Raw genomic sequence first — 19647 nt, forward strand, 5'->3', positions numbered from 1 at the left:
CCCCGAAGAGTGCTAGCAAACCTACCTCCCAGGATATTGGTGCCCTTCTGGTGCTGGTGCAACCCGTCCTGCTTGTACAGGTCCCACCTTTCCCAGAATGCAGTCCAATTGTCCAAATACCTGAAGCCCTCCCTCCTACACCATCCTTGCAGCCACGTGTTCAACTGCACTCTCTCCCTATTCCTTGCCTCACTGTCACGTGGCACCGGCAACAACCCAGAGATGACGACTCTGTCTGTCCTAGCTTTTAGCTTCCAGCCTAACTCCCTGAGCTCCTGAATGACCTCCCCACCCCTCTTCCTACCTATGTCGTTGGTGCCAACGTGCACCACGACTTCTGGCTGCACACCCTCCCCCTTAAGGATTCTGAAGACACGGTCCGAGACGTCTCGGACCCTGGCACCCGGGAGGCAACAAACCATCCGAGAGTCTCGCCCCTGTCTACAGGACCGCCTGTCCATCCCTCTAACTAGAGAGTCTCCTATAACTAGCACTCTCCTCCTCTCCCCCTTTCCCTTCTGAGTCTCAGAGCCAGACCTCGCGCCACAGACCCGGTCACTGCAGCTTACCCCTGCTAGGCCATCCCCCCCAACAGTATCCAAAGCTGTATACTTATTGTTTAGGGGGACGACCACAGGGGATCCCTGCACTGCCTGCTTCCTCCCCTTCCCACCTCTAACTATTACCCAGCTACATCTGTTCTCTGGCGTAGCTATGTCCCTGTAGCTTCTATCTATCACCCTCTCAGCCTCTCGAATAATCCTCAGTTCATTTTGCTCATTATCTGTATATACATAGAAGGCAGAGGGTAGTGGTGGAAGGGTGTTTTTCCGACTGGAGGTCCATGACTAGTGGTGTTCTCCAGGGATCTATCCTGGGACCTCTGCAGTTTGTGATTATAGAAATGAATGGCTTGTATAAAAATGTACATGGGTGGGTTAGTAAGTTTGCAGATGATTTAAGATGAGTGGAGTTGTGAATATTGTAGAAGATTGTCGAACAATACAGCTGGATATAGATCAGTGTCAGATATGGATAGAGAAATGGCAGAGAGAGTTTAATCCGGGGAAGTATGAGATGCTGCACTTTGGGAAAAGTATACAATTAATCGCGCGACCTTTAACACATCAATGTACAGACGGATCATGGGATTCAAGTCCACAGCTCCCTGAAAGTAGCCACACAAGCTGATAGGGTGGTAAAGGAGGCAAATGCCATGCTTGCCTTTATTGGTCAGAGAATTGTGTACAAGAATCAGAATATCACACTCAGCTTTATAAGGCTTTAGTTAGACCATACTTAGAGTACTGCATTCAATTCTGGTCGCTACGTTACAGAAAAGATGTGGAGGCTTTGGAAAGGATACAGAAGAGGTTTACTAAGATGTTGCCTGGGTTAGAGGGTATGAGCTACAAGGAGACGCTAAAAAACTCAGATCATTTTCTCTGGGGCAGCAGAGGCTGAGGGGAGACTTGATAGGAAATGCATAGATGGGGTTGACAGTCAAGAAGTTTTCCCCCAGAGTTGAATTGTTTAAAATTAGGGAGTATGCAGTTGAGGTGAGAGAGGGCAAGTTCAAAAGAGAAGTGAGGGGCAAGATTTTTACACAGAATAGTAGGAGTCTGGAATGTGCGACCAAAGGTGGTGGTGGAGGCAGATTTATTAGCGGCGTTTAAGGTACTTTTAGTTGAGCGCATGAATATGCAAGGAATGAAGGGATATGGACCAAGGGGAGGCAGAAGGGATTAGCTTAATTTGGCATCATGCTCGGCACAACATTAAGGGTCTGTGCTGTGCTGTTCGATGTTCTATAACCCGAGATGTCTTTATTTCTGAATCCCTTTCAATGGCATCCTTGGTTTAATATTGCCTCTCTCTGAATTTTTTCGCAAAATGTATCCTATTTTTGAACAATGGTGTAAGATATGCAATTCTCCTGTTCTTTGGTATCACTCCTACATCTGAGGAGAATTGGAAAGTATGGTCAGGAACTCCACAGTTTCTACTCTTATTTTCTTTCATCGTCCCTGGTTATGTCCAATTCAGTCTTCATCGCTGGTGAACTCTTCAGTAGAGCCAGTCTTTTGAATCTTTTTAATCAATTAGTACCCCTGCTTTCATTATAATTTGGCAGCATCTTCTTCCCTGGCAATGACAGATATAAAGTCCATGTTTAACACCTCAGCTATGTCCCCTGCCTATATGTTAATCTCCTTTTTGGCCCTTAATTAGACCTACTCTTTTTCTAACTGCATTTTTGCTGTGGAAAAGCCTAAGAAGGGACTCTTCGATTATTTTCCTCTTTAGCTGCCAATTTATTTTTATACTTTCATTGCTTATCTCAGTTTTTTTTTCCTATTTCACCTTTGGACTGTCCATATTCAGCCTAATTTTGACTTGTATCATCGACCTGATAACTGCCCAATGCCCTTGCTGAGTATTTTGCAGGGAAACACCAGCAATTTACAGAAATTGCAGACTGACCCCACTCAAAATACTTTCTATCTGTGAGGATAAAACCATAAGACAGGGGTGAAGAATAATCTGATAATTCTCAACTCCACTTTCCTGCCTATTCCCCATAACTCTTGATTCCCTTACTGATTAAAAAAAGTGCAATCTCAGACTTGAATATACTAATGATCTAGCCTCAACACCCCTATGCAGTAAAGAAATCCACAAATTCAGTACCCTCTGAGAGAAGAAATTCCTCCTCATCTCTGTCTTTACTCTGAGATTATGCCCTCCGGTCCTAGACTCTCACATAAATGGTAAATATTTTTTTCACATCTATCCTGTCAAGCCCCATAAGAATCTTGGATATTTCAATGCGGCCACCTTTCATTCCTCTAAAGTTCAATGAGTATAGGCCTAACCTACTCACACGACAGTCCCTCCATACCAGGTATCAACTTAATGAATCCTATTCTGTCAGAAGAACAGCTAGAATTGTGGATCATGGCACCTTGGAGCTAGAGGGTGCCCAGAATAGGGGTTGAGTTGGATAAGGAGTAACATGGTAGTGAAGAGGATTCAATAGCTGATGGGAAAATACCAATTCTTGTAAGCAAGGTTAAGAGTTTCTATTTGCTTATGCAACGAAGAGCAAAGCAAATTCTAAAAGGATATCGGAGATGGAGGGGAATGATCCAGTCAATGTGATTCATGCTGGGACCAGTAGACAAGTAGTCCTGTCCAGGAGTTGTCAGGAACTAGAAGCTACACTAAAGATCAAGATCTCAGGGGTTGTAAATGCTGGAATATTACCTGAACCATGTACAAATTAGTCTAAGGCTAAGATGATCAGAGAAGTGAATGCATGGCTTGAAGGGATGGCATAGCAGAGAAGCATTCCTTGTCAGTTAACATGAGCACCAGTACAGGGGCAGGAGGGAGCAGAATCAGTCAGATGGAATCCATTCAAACTGGGCTGGGAACAGAGTCTGGAGAAAAGAATATTTAGAGTGATCACAAAGAAGCAAATCTTAGCAGGACTTATACACTTAATCGTAAGGTCCTCGGGAGTGTTGCTGAACAAAGAGATCTTGGAGTGCAGGTCCATAGCTCCTTGAAAGTGGAGTCACAGGTAGATAGGATAGTGAAAAAGGCGTTTGGTATGATTTCTTTTATTGGTCAGAGTACTGAGTACAGGAGTTGGAAGGTCATGTTGCGGCTGTACAGGACATTGGTTAAGCTACTTTTGGAATATTGCGTACAATTCTGGTCTCCTTCCTATCGGGAAAGATGTTGTGAAACCTGAAAGGGTTCAGAAAAGATTTACAAGGATGTTGCCAGAGTTGGAGGATTTGAGCTATAGGGAGAGGTTGGATAGGCTGGGGCTATTTTCCCTGGAGCATCGGAGGCTGAGGGGTGACTTTATAGAGGATTATAAAATCATGAGGGACATGGTTAGATAAATAGACAAAATCTTTTCCCTGGGGTGGGGGAGTCCAGTACTAGAAGGCATAGGTTTAGGGTGAGAGAGGAAAGACATAAAAGAGACCTAATGGGCAACTTTTTCATGTAGAGGGTTGTAATATATGGAATGAGCTGCCAAAGGAAGTGGAGGAGGCTGGTACAATGATAACATTTAAAAGCCATCTGGATGGGTATATGAGTAGGAAGGGCTTCGATGGATATGAGCCAAGTGCTGGCAAGTGGGATATAGATTGGGTTGGGATATCTGGTCGGCATGGACGATTGGACTGAAGGGTCTGTTTCCCTGCTGTACATCTCTATGACTCTAATAGTATAAAATCAAAAGAAAATGATGACAGTAGTATTTGAGTGAGTGTGCTTGAGGCATCACAGTAAAAGGAGAACTAAAGACTGTAAAGTAATTAAATCACGAGACAGAAAGAAGAAAATGACAACAAACATTCATACAGAAGCACAGATTCAGGTTCTTGGCCCAAATTGGTGCTTTTTGAGACAAATACATGGATCAAATGGAGGGCACTGCAGTCACAAATTCACACAATGGAGACTGGCCGTGATGCAGGAAAGATGATCTGGAAAGATTAAAAAAGTGGTAGGCAGGGTAAACAACTTTAATAATTAAGGATGAAATCACTTAAAGGAAAAAGAGGACTTTACTAGAAGTAAGAAGGCAATGGACAGTTCATGGGAAGAATTGGGGAGTGGAAATAGTGGGAGTTGTGCATTGTTTCTCTGCAAGAACTTGTTAATGATAGATTGTATAAATGCAGAGATTAGGTAAGTATGTACAGAAGGCATAGTGGTTTAAATGGGGGATTTTATTTTAAATATTGGAATAGATCAATTAACAAATGTCAAAAGGATATTGAATTTTCAGGATGTATCCAGGGTAGTTCTCTGCAATAGTATGTCCTGGGAGCAGGAGAATTGCCGTTTTGGGCATACTTATGCCCGTAACGTCGATTCTCCTGCTCCTCGGATGCTGCCTGGCCTACTGTGTTTTTCCAGCACCACACTTTTCAACTCTGGTCTCCAGCATCTGCACTCCTCACTTTCTCCTAATAGTATGTCCTGAGCCAATAAAGACAGGATTCTATATCTGAGTTAACATTGAGCCATAAGCCTATAACAGCATAATACTATGGGAAGATTTAACTAATAGTGATCATAACATGATCGAGATCAAAACAGAATTTGAACCGGAGAAACACTAAACAGCCATCAGGTTTGGATAAAGAAGACTTCAACGTGAGAAGGCAGAAACTGTCCACATTAAACTGGGGAAATCTGTTCATGCGTAAGAAAAACACTGTTGAAACAAGAATGGCAAGTGATCCAGAGTAGTTAATATTCCTAATGGGAAAGATTTCCAATTGCAAAAAAAAGCATCTGTCGATGACCAAAGAGGTAAGAGACAACTTAATACAAAAAAAAGGCAGAATTGCAAAAGAAATCTTGATAAATTCATAAGTTCATGAGATATAGGAGCAGAATTAGGCCACTCAGCCCATCGAGTCCACTCCACTATTCAATCATGGTTGATGAGCTCCTCACCCCCATTCTCCTGCCCTCTCCCCTTCATCCCATTACTGATTAAAACTCATCCTTAAATTTACTTACTGTCCCAACATCCACTGCACTTTGGGATACTGAATTCCACAGATTCCCAACCCTTTGGGAGAAATAGTTTGTCCTCAACGCTGTTTTAAATTTGCTTCCCATTATTCTTAGACTATGACCCCTCATCCTAGAATGCCCTATAAGAGGATGCATCCATTCCACATCTATTTTATCCATACTTTTTATCATGTTGAATCCTAGAATTTGATTTCCCCTCATTCTTCTAAATTCCAGGTAGCATTGGCCTCGATTGTTCAATCTCTCTTCATATGACAAACCCCACATCTCTGGGATCAATATAGTGAACCACTTGATCTGCCCCCAGTGTCACTACATCTTTCCTCAAATAAAGGGAGCTGGGGTCCAAGGACTGAACCCTGTGACATCCCACTGGTTAAACCTTGCCATCCAGCAAAAAAAACATTTATCCCAACTCTCTATCTTCTGTCCATCAGCCAGTCCCCTATCCAAGCTAATAAATTACCCCAAATCCCATATGATCCAACTTTGTGAATTAACCTTTTGCTTTCACTGTTTGATATGTAGGTTGGCTCGCTGAGCTGTAAGGTTCATTTCTAGACTTTTCGTCACCCTACTAGGTAACATCTTCAGTGGGCCTCCGGGCGAAGCACTGCAGATGATTTCTGCTTTCTATTTATATGTTTGGTTTTGAAACTCAAACATATAAATAGAAAGCAGAAATCATCTTATATTAGATTACTTACAGTGTGGAAACAGGCCCTTCGGCCCAACAAGTCCACACCGACCCGCCAAAGCGCAAACCAACCAGACCCATTCCCCTAAGTTTATCCCTTTACCTAACATTACAGGCAATTTAGCATGGCCAATTCATCTAACCTGCACATCTTTGGACTGTGGGAGGAAACTGGCCAGCTCAGCGAGCAAACCTACATCCAGAACCTCAACCTGAGCTACAAATCTTCTCAAAACTCGCTAAGACTTCACTGTTTATTATGCCACCAATTTTGGTGTCATCCGCAAACTTACTAACCATACTTTCTGTATTCTCATCCAAATCAAGGAGGACCCATAACCGAACCCTGTGGAAAACAGCTGGTAACAGGCCTCCAGTGTGAAAAACAACCTTCCACCACCACCACCACTTTCCGTCTCCTGCCATTAAGCCAATTGCCACAATTCTTCAAGTCTCTGACCCTTGCTCAGGTTTAGGAAGGAAAGATCATATCTGGAGTGAGACCCTGCCAGAATGAGGATAAATTGAAGCCCAGGATTGGAGTCCCAGCGCAAAAGTGGCATCACAGGAAAACCGTAAATTCATTAGTTGGTAATTGCTACTAATTTGACTATTTATTATAGGTGACATTCTGATTGGAGGCAAAGAAAGGAAGTATTTACAGGCCACAAGCTAAACAATCAGCAGCAAGTTTTTAAAAAGTCAAATTAAGAACTAAGTAAATAGAGATGCAAGGTCAGGTTGTGTGCTGTACTTGCACGATATAAGAGCTGGTGGGCCCCATTATGGTTCATTGTGACCGCATCTGTGGCAAGTGTTGGTTGCTTGTGGAACTCCAGCTCAGAGTTGATGAGCCAGAGTCTGGGCTTTGAACACTGCAACACGTCAGGAAGGGGGAGAGTTACCTGGATGCTCTGTTTCAGGAGACAGTCACACCTATTTACATTAACTACCTCAAATTTGGTCAGTGGTCAGGGACAGGAGGGTGTGACTATGAGAGAGGCAGATAGAGAGATTCAGGAGCTGGTGCTGAAGGCTCCTCAGCCCTTGAGCTGTCTAACAGATTTGAGATTCTTGCCCCCTGTGTGGATAAGCGTGGAGACGTAGGAAGGCTAAACAAACTTACCATAGCACCATGGTACAGGGAGCCATTCAAGAGCGGGTGAAAAGAGAAATGTAGTTGTAATCGGGGATAATATAGTTAGGGGAATAGACACTGTTCTCATTCCTGATGAAGGGCTTTTGCCCGAAATGTCGATTTCGCTGCTCCTTGGATGCTGCCTGAACTGCTGTGCTCTTCCAGCACCACTAATCCCGAATCTGGTTTCCAGCATCTGCAGTCATTGTTTTTACCACTGTTCTCTGTGGCCAGGATTGAGAATCCTGAAGGCTGTGTTGTCTGCCTAGTACCCAGGTTCAGGATATCCCATCTGGGCTGCAGAGGAACTTGGAGTCGGAGGGGAAAGATCTAGTTGTCGTGGGCCACGTAGCTATCAATGAGATAGGTAGCAGGAGGAAAAGGATTCTTCTGAGGGAATTATGAGCAGCTTGGGGCTAAATTAAAAAGTAGACCAAAGTGATAATAATCTCCAGATTACTACCTAAACCATGAGATAATTACTACAGGGTTAACAAGGTTAAAAAGATTAGTGTGGGAAAAACCAGTTTGAATTAATGGGATATTGACACCATTGTTGGCGAAGAAGGAAGCTTTTTCGATGGGACGGACTCCACCTGAATCATACTGTGACCAGAATCCTGGTGAAACGCACAACTAGTGCTGTGGATAGGGCTTTAAATTAAATAATGGGACAAGGTTCAGTTGCATGGAAAGCTATGGAAAGAGATAAAGGACTGGGCGGACTCAGCAGAGGTTATTAAAGTTTCCAGAACAAGTAATAATACATACATATGGAAAGGGTCAGGAATTTACGTTTACACACAGCAGGTAAGGGAACAACTAGGAGAAACACGCAATCAGTGCAGGACTTGAGGATGCTGTACTTGCAATCATGCAGTGTACAGAACAAGGTAAGTGAGTTTGTAGGGCAGATTGAAATTGGCAGGTACCATGTTGTGGGTATCACAGGTATAGCTGCAAGGGGTTCAGGGCTGGGAACTAAATATCCAAGGTTACATGTCATATCGAAAGAACAGGCAGAGGTCACCTGGTTATTACAGAATGAAATTAAATCCAAAGCATGAAGTGATATAGAGTTGGAAGACATGTGGGTGGAGTTGAGGAACTGCACAAGAAAAAAGACCCTGATGCAAGTTATGCACAGGTCTTCCAGCAGTAGTCCAGATAAGGGCAGAAAATAAATCAGGAGATTAAAAAAGGTATGCAAAAAGGCACTATTATCATAAGCATGGGAGTCTTCATTGTGCAGGTGGACTGGAAAAGTCAGATTAATAGTGAATCCAAAGAAAATAAATTTGTGGAATATTTATGAGATAGGTATTTGAAGCAGTTTGTGGTGGAGCCCAGTTGGGAACAGGCCGTTCTGGATTTGGTGATGTGTAATGAGACTGACTTAATTAGAGAGCTTAAGGTGAAGGAACCTCTAGGTGCAGTGACCATAATATGATAGAATTCACTCTGCGGTTTGTGAGGAAAAAAACTGAAATCAGATATCCTGGCATTACAATTGAATAAAGGTAACCGCAAAGACATGAGGGAGAAGCTGGCCAGAGTTGATTGGGGGAGAAGCCGAGCAATTAAGGTAATGGAGCAGTAATGGCAGGTGTTTCTGAGAGTAATTTGGGAGGCACAGCAGAAACTGATCCCAAGGAAGAAATAGAGGGGGGGGGGGGGCAGATGAAAACGAATCAATCAAAGCTGACAAGGAAAGTCAGAGATAGCATCAAAGCAAAAGATAAAGCACACAATTGAGAAAAGATTAGTCGGAAGCCAGAGGATTGGAAAACGTTTGAAAACCAGTAACGAAAAAGCAATAACGGAAGAGAAGATGAAATATGAGGATAACATAGCTAGTAATATAAAAGAAGATTTCAAGAGTTTTTTTAAATGTGTAAAATATAAGAGAGAAGCAAGAGTGAACACTGGGCTGCTGGAGAGGCAGTAATGGTGAACAAAGAAGGGCAGAACTGAACAGGGGAAAAAAACATCAGTAACATAGCAGAACTTCAAGACAGTCAGGGATACAGGTGAGTGTAGTGGCCATCACTAAGGAGTAGGTACTGCATAAGCTGAAAGGTCTGAAGGTGGATAAATCATCTGGAGAAGATGGACTACACCCCAGAGTTCTGAAGGAGAGAGCTCAGGAGATTGTAGAGGCATTGGTGGTGAACTTTCAGGGATCACTGGAGTCAGGGAAGGTCACAGAAGACTGCAGAATAGCTAATTCTCTGTTTAAGAAGGGAGGAAGGCAAAAGACAGGAAATTATAGATGTTAGAATTCATTATTGGGGATGAGATTGTGGAGTACTTAGAAGTGCATGGTAAAGTAGGGCAGTCAGCACAGCTTCATCATTTGTCTGACAAATCTGTTAGAATTCTTTGAGGAGATAATGGGCAAGTTGGGTAAGGGAGAGCCGGTGGATGTGATCTATTTGGATTTCCAGAAGGCTTTTGACAAGGTGCCGCACAGAAGGCTGCAAAATAAGATAACAGCCTATGGTGCTTGGGCAAGATACTGGCATGGATAGAGGAATGGCTGACTGGTAGGGAGTGGATAAAGGAGTCTCTTTCAGGATGGCAGCTGGTGACAAGTGAAGTTCCACAGGTGTATGTGTTGGGACCACAATTGTTCATGTTAGACAAGGAACTGAGGGCATTATTGCTACGTTTGTAGATTATGTGAAGATAGGTGGAGGGTTAGGTAGTATTGAGGAGGTGGAGAGGCTGCAGAAAGATTTAGACAGGTTAGGAGAGTGGGCAAAGAAGTGGCAGATGAAATACAATGTGACAAAGTGTGAGGTTATGCACTTTGGTCGGAAGAATAGAGGCATGGACTGTTTTTTAAACGGGAAAATCTGAAGCACAAATGGACTTGGGAGTCTGAGTTCAGGATTCTCTTAAGGTTAGCATGGCGATTCAGTTGGCAGTCAGGAAGGCAAATGCAATATTAGCATTCATTTCAAAAGGGCTGGAAAAGAAGAGCAGGAATGTACTGCTGAGGCTGAATGAGATTCCAGTCAGACCACACTTAGAGCAGTGAGAGCAGTTATGGGTCCCACATCTAAGAAGAATGTGATGGCATTAAGGGTGTCCAAAGGAGCTTTAGCGGAATAATCCCAGGAACAAAGGGCTTGTCGTAGAAGATGCAGTTGAGGACTTGTGGTCTGTACTCAATAGTTAGAAGGATGAGGGAGGATTTGATTAAAACTTACAGAATACTAAGAGTGGACACAGAAAAAAATGTTTCCACTATTAGGAGATGAGGGCACAGCCTCTGAGTGAAGGGACAACCCTTATGAATTAAAATGAGAAAATTCTTCAGCTAGAGAGTGGTGAATCTGCCAAACTCATTGTTGCAGAGGGATGTGGAGGCCAAGTCATTGAGTGTATCTAAGATAGAGACAGATAGGTTCTTGATTAGTAAGGGGATCAAGAATTACAAGGAGAAGGCAGAAGAATGGAGTTGAGAAACATTTGATGAATGGCAAAGCAGACTTTTTGGGCCAAATGGCATAATTCTGCTCTTATATCTTATGATCTTTTGTAGCCACTTATTTGTATGGCTGGTCCAGTTCAGCTTCTGGTCAATGAGAACACCAGGAAGTTAATAATAATGTTTTGGAATGATCCAAATTATTATTTCAACTATGCACCAAGTTTTCTATATTTTCTACAAAAGAGGGGAGACCATGATGCAATATGGCAGGGAGATCCAGTTATAATAGATCATTGAAATATTAAGAACAGATACAGAAAATATCCAAAAATGCTAATGGAACACTGGTGAAGAGGACTAGAATATAAAGGATAGAATTCATGCCTTGATTAAACTACAAGAAAAGTCGACGAGCTGCAGGAGAATGCACAGGCTAGGCAGGAGTTGGGTATTGAGTTAGTTCCTGACCTCTATAATAACTTCACCTCTGTGGGTAAAGTTTACTCAGGAAGAACAGGGGAAGAAGGGAAAGAAGTTATAATTTTGAGAGATATGGAAGCTAATCAGTCTCTAATAGAAAGAGATGAATATATTTGAACTCTTTCTGACAAGTTACCTGAGAGAGTGGTAATTTGTGGAATGGATGGACAGAAATTTAGCGATCCCCTGTGTAAGATCAGGTTGGGGAGCCAAATCAAGACTGGGGAAGTAACAGTGGGAGTGATTGACAGAGTGTCAGTTCCAGGAATCCAGTTTGATCTTGGGAATGATTTAGCAGGATCCAAGGTGGGACTGACACCTCCTGTTGTGGAGAAGCCAAAGGAAGACCAGGGAACTGAGGAATTAAAGGAAAAGTATACTGCAATGTTTCCAGACGGTGTAGTAACAAGATCACAGCAAGAAGCAAAAGCTAAAAGGAGCAACTGTCATCAAGACAGATCCAAGAAATTAGGAAACATTCTCTATCAAAGGTACCTTTGCATATGAAACATACTCGCAGTAAAAAGAAAAAAGACAACCCCAGGAATTCAGCAGCCGGAAGAGTGAAGTCACAGAGGACAACAGCTGCAGCGTGGTTTTAAAATTAAGTTGATGTAATTTTAATGGGTGTCTTATTGGAACAGCATATTGTTATAGAGTTGGAGGCAGATAATAAGCAGTTAAGAGAATGGGGAGCGTAGAATTGTGAGTTGTTGTTTAATGTTCACTTGTGGAGTTAAAAAAAATACACTGATTATTTTCTTTAAATAGTGGAATTTGGAAGTGCTCTGTCACTCATATTTTAACAGATCACGAGGCGAGATGAGATTTTCTGGGTGTTAGGTTTAACTAACAGAGGGGTTCACTGCTGTGTCGTAACAGTTTTTAATTTTTAATTAAAACTTAACCGATTTGGGGTACAAAAGGTCCCAACAGATGTAAACACTTATCAATTAGTGCCCTTTAAATAAAACATAGGTGTGAAAATGTGTTTAATTTTGGTTACTTGTGGTTGGTTAAATTAGAAATGAGAGAAATGGCTCTTAAAATTGGTAAATAGGTTCTCGGGGTTGAAGATGCTTCCCAAAAATGCCAAGAAAGTTTAGAAAGAAAGAGGAAGAACATACTTTTCGAATTAGCAAATAGGTTAGAATTGGGTTTAACCAGGGACAAAAGGAAAACTGAAATTGCAATGGAATTGGTCTAGCATTTAGATGTATCAGAGAAACAGACAAGTGCAATAGAGCTAGAAAAACCCATATTGCAATTGAGGCAAATGGAGTTAGAAAATAAGGAAAGGGAAAGAAACAAGAGAAAGTGAGAAAAATAGAGAAAGGAAAAAGAAAGGAAAAGGGAAAGAAGGTTCTCAGCTGACCAAAAGGAGAGAGAGAATTTGAATTCAGAACTTGCACATTTGTCAGGAAAGCCAAGTTAGCAGGATGGAGATGAAGAGAGAAGGTACTGATGTATACAAATCTGTTAAACATTGCCATATTTTTAGATTACTTACAGAGTGGAAACAGGCCCTTCGACCCAACAAGTCCACACCGACCGACCGAAGCTCAACCCACCCATACCCCTACATTTACCCCTTCATCTAACACTACGGGCAATTCAGCATGGCCAATTCACCTGACCTGCACATCTTTGGACTGTGGGAGGAAAGATGAAAAAGATGTTGAAGCCTTCTTTATTTCATTTGAAAAATTGGGTAGACAGATGGAGTGGCCAGAGGACTTGTGGGTAATGCTATTTCAGACTAAGCTGGTGTCAGAGCGAGTGAGGTATTTGCAGTGCTGGCAGATGAGGGGTTAAAAGATGGTACAGATGTCAAAAAGACTATTTTGAGTGCTTATGAATTGGTACCTGAAGCATATAGACAGCAGTTCAGAAGCATAAAGAAGGTACCAGGTCAGACTGGTTGAGTTTGAAAGAATTAAATATAGTAATTTTGATGGATGGGAGCAGGCCTTAAAAATAGATAAGACCTATGAGGCGCTAAGAGCGAATACTCTGCTGGAGAAGTTAAAAACTCAATTCCAAAGATGATAAGAATTCATGTGGATGAAGAGGCAGTTCAAGAAGTGAGAAGAGCAGCAGAGACGGCAGGTGAACACGCATTGGTGCAAAAGGTAAAACTTAGCTTCCGGCAAGAATTTCATCTTGTGAGGGATAGAAACTGGGAGAAAGGAAGATTCTTCACCACAAAACAAAGAGTAGAACACATTGGGAATAGTTTACCACAGGTGAAAAAGCCCAAGAGGGTGGAAAGGAGCTGAAAGGCCTCAGGTGTTTACACTGTAATGGAGTGAGACACATAAAATGACGGTACAGATTGGTTTAAGAAGGACACTTGAAACAGGTGTATTCACTGCCAGAAGGTGGGACACATAAGATCGCAGTGCTGGTTGTTGAAGAAAGGCACTGTGGGAAAAGATGTGGTAAAAGAGGCTAAGCCAATAGGATTAGTGAAATTAGCAAAGAAAGGTCAAGAAGCTGCAGTAGAGTGCACAGGCTAGGCAGGGGCTGGGTACTGAGTTAGTGCCCAATTTCTATAAAGACTTCACCTCTGTGAGTAAAGTTTACTTAGGAAGTACAGGAGAGAAGTTACAATTTTGAAAGATATGGGAGCTAATCAGTCTCTAATAGAAAGAGATGAACGTATTTGAACTCGTTCTGACATGTTACCCAAGAGAGTAGTAATTTGTGGAATAGATGGACAGAAATTTAGCATTCCCCTGGTTGGAAAGCCAAATCAAGACTGGGGAAATAACAGTGGGAGTGATTGACAGAGTGTCAACTCCAGGAATACGGTTTGTTCTTGGGAATGATTTAGCAGGATCCAAGGTGGGAGTGACACTCCTTGTTGTGGAGAAGTCAAAGAAAGACCAGGGAACTGAGGAGTTAAAAGAAAAATACCCTGGGATTTTTCCAGACTGTGTAGTAACAAGATCCCACTATCATAAGTCACAGCATGAAGCAAAAACTAAAGAGAAAGATGAAGGAATTGAGGCTCAGCTAGAGGACACCCTTTTTGATGTAATGGTGCAGGAAAATCCTGAACGGGAAGAGGATCAGGCAGAAGTGTTTAGTCCTGAAAGGCTAATGGGCTTACAATAGAAAGACAAGACAATGAAAGATATATAAATTGATACATACTCAGAGAAGGAATCAGAATGTATTCCTGAGGGTTATTATCTTAAAGAAAGAATCCTAAGATGAAAATAGAGACCACAGCAGGTTAGTGCAGAGGAGAAATGGGACGAAGTGCACCAGATTGTGTTGCTGGTGGCAAGCAGACAGGAAATGTTATGGGTAGCACATGAATTACTGGGAAGAGGTCATTGAGGGGTGAGGAAGACTCACGCTAAGGTACAAAAACATTTCTATTGGCCTGAAATGCACAAGGAGATGGTTAAATTTTGCCGTACATGTCATACGTGCCAAATGGTAGGTAAGCCATGGACGGTAATAAAACCAGCATGTTTGTTGCCAATTTCTGCATTCGAGGAACCTTTCACATGGGTTATAATTGATTGTCCAGGTCCTCTCCCAAAAACTAAAAGTGGGAACGAATACTTGCAAACCATAATGGATGTGTCTACCAGACTTCTGGAGGCAATTCCATTATAGGGTATTAAGGCAAAAAGGGTGGTTGGGGAGTTAGTAACTTTCTTCGCATATGGGCTCCCCAGAGAGAGTCAGTCAGACCAAGGGTCAAATTTTACTGCTAGGCTGTCTAAGAAGTCATGGAAAGCTTAGGCATATTGTACTTTAAATCAAGTGCGTATCATCCTGAATCCCAGGGAGCTTTGGAAAGGTGGCATCAGATTCTAAAGACTAGGTTAAGAGTGTACTGTCAGGATTATCTGAATGATTGGGATAAAGGTATTTCGTTCATGTTGTTTGCCAATAGGGATGCCACAAACAAATATACTCAGTTTACTGCCTTTGAGTTAATATTCGGACATGAAGTGACAGGGCCTTTGAAATTAACTAAAGAAAAATTGATAGGACTGATGTCAGAGGTCTCACACTTGCATTATGTATCGGAGGTGAGTGAGAGATTAAGTCAGGTAGGTGAGTTAGCTAAAAGCACCTGAAGAGGGCACAGCAAAGAATGTAGCAGGTGGCAGATAAAAACTCTAAAATTCGGACATTTTCCTGTATTAGTACTGTTATCAGGAAATCCCTTCAAAGCCAGGTTTAGTGGTCCCTATCAAATTGAGAAAACTTTGTCAGGTAAACTATCTGGTAAAGATGCTGAATAGAAAAAAAACTATCGGTTATGTCGTGTGAATATGTTGAAACCTAACTATAATAGAAACAAGGAACTGAAGAAACAGGTGTTAGTTACTGCCCCGCAGAGTGAGGAATCAAATCCAGATGTCGTGGAGTTTGATATGCCTCAAAATACGTTAAATAATGAGGAAGTCTTTGAGGGCTGGGATAGGTTAGTGAAGTATCTGTCTCAGAGGCAAAGAACCCAGTTGAAAGGTTTGTTGCAGCAGTCTGAGGACATATGCAGCAACAAGATGGAGAGGACTAATGCTATTGTGCATGAGGTGCAAATAGGGATAAAACAACACCCCTACAGACTTAATCCTCTCAAAGGTACAAGGTCCAGAAGGAAGTGGATGCGATGCTCAACGAAGATATCATCGAACAGAGTCAGGGTGAATGGAGCTCGCCGCTCATGTTAGTTCCCAAACCTGACGGGACTCAACGATTTTGTTTTGACTATTGGAAGGTCAATGCTGTAACAAAATCAGACTCCTATCCAATTCCAAGACTGGAGGACTATATAGAGAATGTTGAACAAGCCAACCAATTGTTGGGCTACACCAATTCAAAGTGATGCATTTTGGAATGAAGAACACACGAGCCACATTCCAAAGACTCATGAACAACATTGTGGCTGGATTAACAAACTGTGCAGTTTGTCTGGATGATGTAGTGATCTTTAGCCATTCATGGAATGATCACATGATACAGTTGGCTGAGCTCTTTGAATGATTACGAGAATCAAAACTGGTAATAAACTTAAAGAAAACAGAATTCGCGAAGGCAGAGGTGACGTTCTTGGGACATAACATCGGCCATGGAAGGTTGACCCTAAGGAAAGCCAAGATGAAGACCATCGAGGAATTTGCACAACCACCCTCAAAGAAAGAGGTGCTTCAATTTTTGGTACTAAGCAGATTCCAAACTTCAGCAAAGTGGTGACACAAACAGATTTCCTAAAGAAGAACACAAATTTTCGGTGGACAGAACAATGCCAGGAGGCATTTCAGAATTTAAAAGCAATGTTAACCAACCACCGCACCCGTTTTAGCTACACCAAATTTTTTGAAGCCCTTCAAAGTTGCAATTGATGCTAGTGATATAGGAGTTGGACCTGTACTGCGACAGGAAATTGATGATGGAATTGAACGGCCAGTTGGTTACTTTTCAAAGAAACTCAACAACCACTAGAGAAAATACTCTACCATCGAAAATGAATTATTAAGTTTGGTATTGCCTTACGACATTTTAATGTTTATGTAATGAACAATGAGTCGGAGACAGTTGTGTACATGGACCTCAATCCTCTTATATTCTTGGAAAGATTTAAAGACAAAATATGAGACAATTTCATTGGAGTCTTATGTTACAGACTTTTAATTTACAAATTGTACATGTTGTGGGTCACAAAGATGTGATAGCAGAAGCGTTATTGCGGATTGAAAGATAGTGGAGACAAGATTGCACAGACTCCAATGTTATATAGATGTGTGCAGAAATTAATATGAAAAGTATAACTTAATGACATATATTTTGTTGCAATGGGATTAAGAATTGAAAAAAAAAGAAGCCATCTTTTCATTATGATAGCTCATTTTTTTCTTAAGATGTGAGGTGTTATAATTTGAAGGTGTGTACTGTACCTTTAAGAGAGAGTGAATGCTGTTCTGAACTGAGAACTTACAAGCACCTGTGTATATGACTAGAAGGCAGTCTCAGAATGTATTGGAAAATTGAAATCATGTAACATTTGGCTGTGAAATAGATACCTGAGTTTCGGTTGCTGTTTTGACAACAATCCAAATTTAACCAATCAGTTTAAATGATGCCCCAGAATTCTAAAACCCAATCGGATTTGAATTTATTGTCTTGCCAACATCGAACCAATGAGACAGTCCAATGTTGGGTATATAAAAATGTGGGCATTTTGAAAATTGGAAAGAGCAACTACCACTGAGACAGATCCAAGAAATTTGGAAACACTCTCTATCAAAGGTACCTTTTCACATGAAACATATTCACAGTAAAAAGGAAGAAGACAAACCCAGGAATTCAGCAGCTGGAAGAGTGTGGTGTTGAGAGTAACTTGATGTAATTTTAATAGGTGTCTTATTGAAACAGCATATTGTTAACAAGTTGGAGGCAGATAATAAGCACTGAAGAGAATGGGGGGGCTTAGAATTGTGAATAGTTGTTTAATGTTCATTTTTAGAGCTAAAAAATAAATTGATATTATTTTCTGTAAACAGTGAAATTTTGAAGTTCTCTGTCACTTATATTCTAAAAGATTATGAGGTGAGGTGAGCTTCTCCAGGGGTTTGGATTAATTAACAGAGGGGTTCACCTCCGTGTCATAACAAATAGAAGGGATAGAATGAATTTCTTGATTAAACTACATTTGGAGTACAGTAAACAGTTCTCTGCACTACACCTTGGCTATAAGGACATATTGTGAAAGCGGGACTGGTGGTGAATTTAGCAGAATTATTCTTTTGCTTCAATGGCTCAACTATCAAGAGGGATGACACAAACTTGGGTTACATCCCCTGGAATTTAGATGCTTAAGGGCTGTTAAGGGCTTAATATTCCAAACATCATTAGGAACAGATAGATAGGAACTACTCCCTCTGGTTTGGTAAGTCTATATCTATGGAGCACAGTCTAAAAATTAGACAATGACTACCTTAGGTTGACTGAAATGAGTAAGATTAGATTAGATTAGATTACATTACATTACAGTGTGGAAACAGGCCCTTCGGCCCAACAAGTCCACACCGACCCGCCGAAGCGCAACCCACCCATACCCATACATTTACCCCTATACCTAAACTACGGGCAATGGAGAACGTGCAAACTCCACACAGTCAGTCGCCTTGAGGCGGGAATTGAACCCGGGTCTCTGGCGGTGTGAGGCACAGTGCTAACCACTGTGCCACCGTGCCGCCCATAAGACTCTTCTAGAAACTGAGGCTAGATCAATGGTAACATTCAATTCTGAGAATGATTATTTTTTGTTATCCAAATATGTTCAGGACAATGGGGCAAAGATATCGAGTTAGGTAACAGGTCACCTATCATCACTCCAAATAGTATGATAGGCTTCTGGGGCCTCTAGTTCTTTTCTACACTCTTGTAGTGATCTACAGGCAGGGAGACAGAGCAAGTCACAGACCACAGGACAGGTTTCCTATGGGTTTTTAAACAGATGTGGTGACATTCTAATGTTAATCAACAGGGATGATTAAAAGCAATGATGGCCACTATAGTGATGACTATGCTACAGTGTAGATTAGCAACAGAATCTCACCTCTGGAAATTGGTTAACACTGAATACATTTTGAGTCTACACAAGTGAAATGCTGTGTGCCAAAATAACATCTGGTGAATGCACTCCATGATCAAATGTTCCCAGCTTGTTCTCCGAGTAATTCAATCTCACTGCTCTTGTAACAGTGAATCCAAAACCGGATACCTTAGGATTCAAGAAAATCTAAAAGAAAGTAAAGATGTAGTAAAGGAATTATTCTCAGCAACCAAGGAAATCTCCCATGTAATACTCACATTCTGGCCAGGTTCCCTTTGGATGCAGGACTTACACTGTGAGAGAAATACAACAAGTCAGTGATATTAACAGATTAATTGCTCAGGCCATTGATACACTAAATCTTAGCTTCACATACCAGCTCTCCCCTCTTTGAAAGTGACGGGGAGGTGATAACCTAGTGATACTATCGTTACACAATTAATCCAGAGATCTGGGTAATGTTCTGGAGACACGTCCATATCCTGCCACAGTAGAAATTGAATTCAATAAAATATCCAGAATTAATGATTCATGATGACCCTGAAATATTATTGACTGTTGGGGAAATAGCTGTCTGGTTCACTGATCTTGTTTAGGAAGGGAACTGCTGTCCTTATCTCGTATTGCCAACATGTGACTCCAGACCCATGGCAATGAGGTTGACTTTTAACATCCCTCTGGACAATTAGGGATGGGCAATAGATACTGGCCGGGCTAGCGATGAAGGA

General features: G+C 41.6%; 1 protein-coding gene across 1 annotated transcript in view; it reads right to left on the minus strand.

The window, feature by feature from the left end:
* The window catches only part of col16a1 (collagen, type XVI, alpha 1), a 357671-nt gene that overhangs the window by 200882 nt on the left and 137142 nt on the right, over window positions 1-19647 (minus strand). The window contains exon 10 of the mRNA XM_043717133.1: window positions 19177-19212. Within this exon, the coding sequence (XP_043573068.1) occupies window positions 19177-19212 (36 nt within the window). The remainder of the gene's footprint in view (window positions 1-19176; window positions 19213-19647) is intronic.

The sequence above is a fragment of the Chiloscyllium plagiosum genome, chromosome 27 (assembly GCF_004010195.1).
Source record: "Chiloscyllium plagiosum isolate BGI_BamShark_2017 chromosome 27, ASM401019v2, whole genome shotgun sequence".
Lineage (NCBI taxonomy): Eukaryota > Metazoa > Chordata > Chondrichthyes > Orectolobiformes > Hemiscylliidae > Chiloscyllium > Chiloscyllium plagiosum.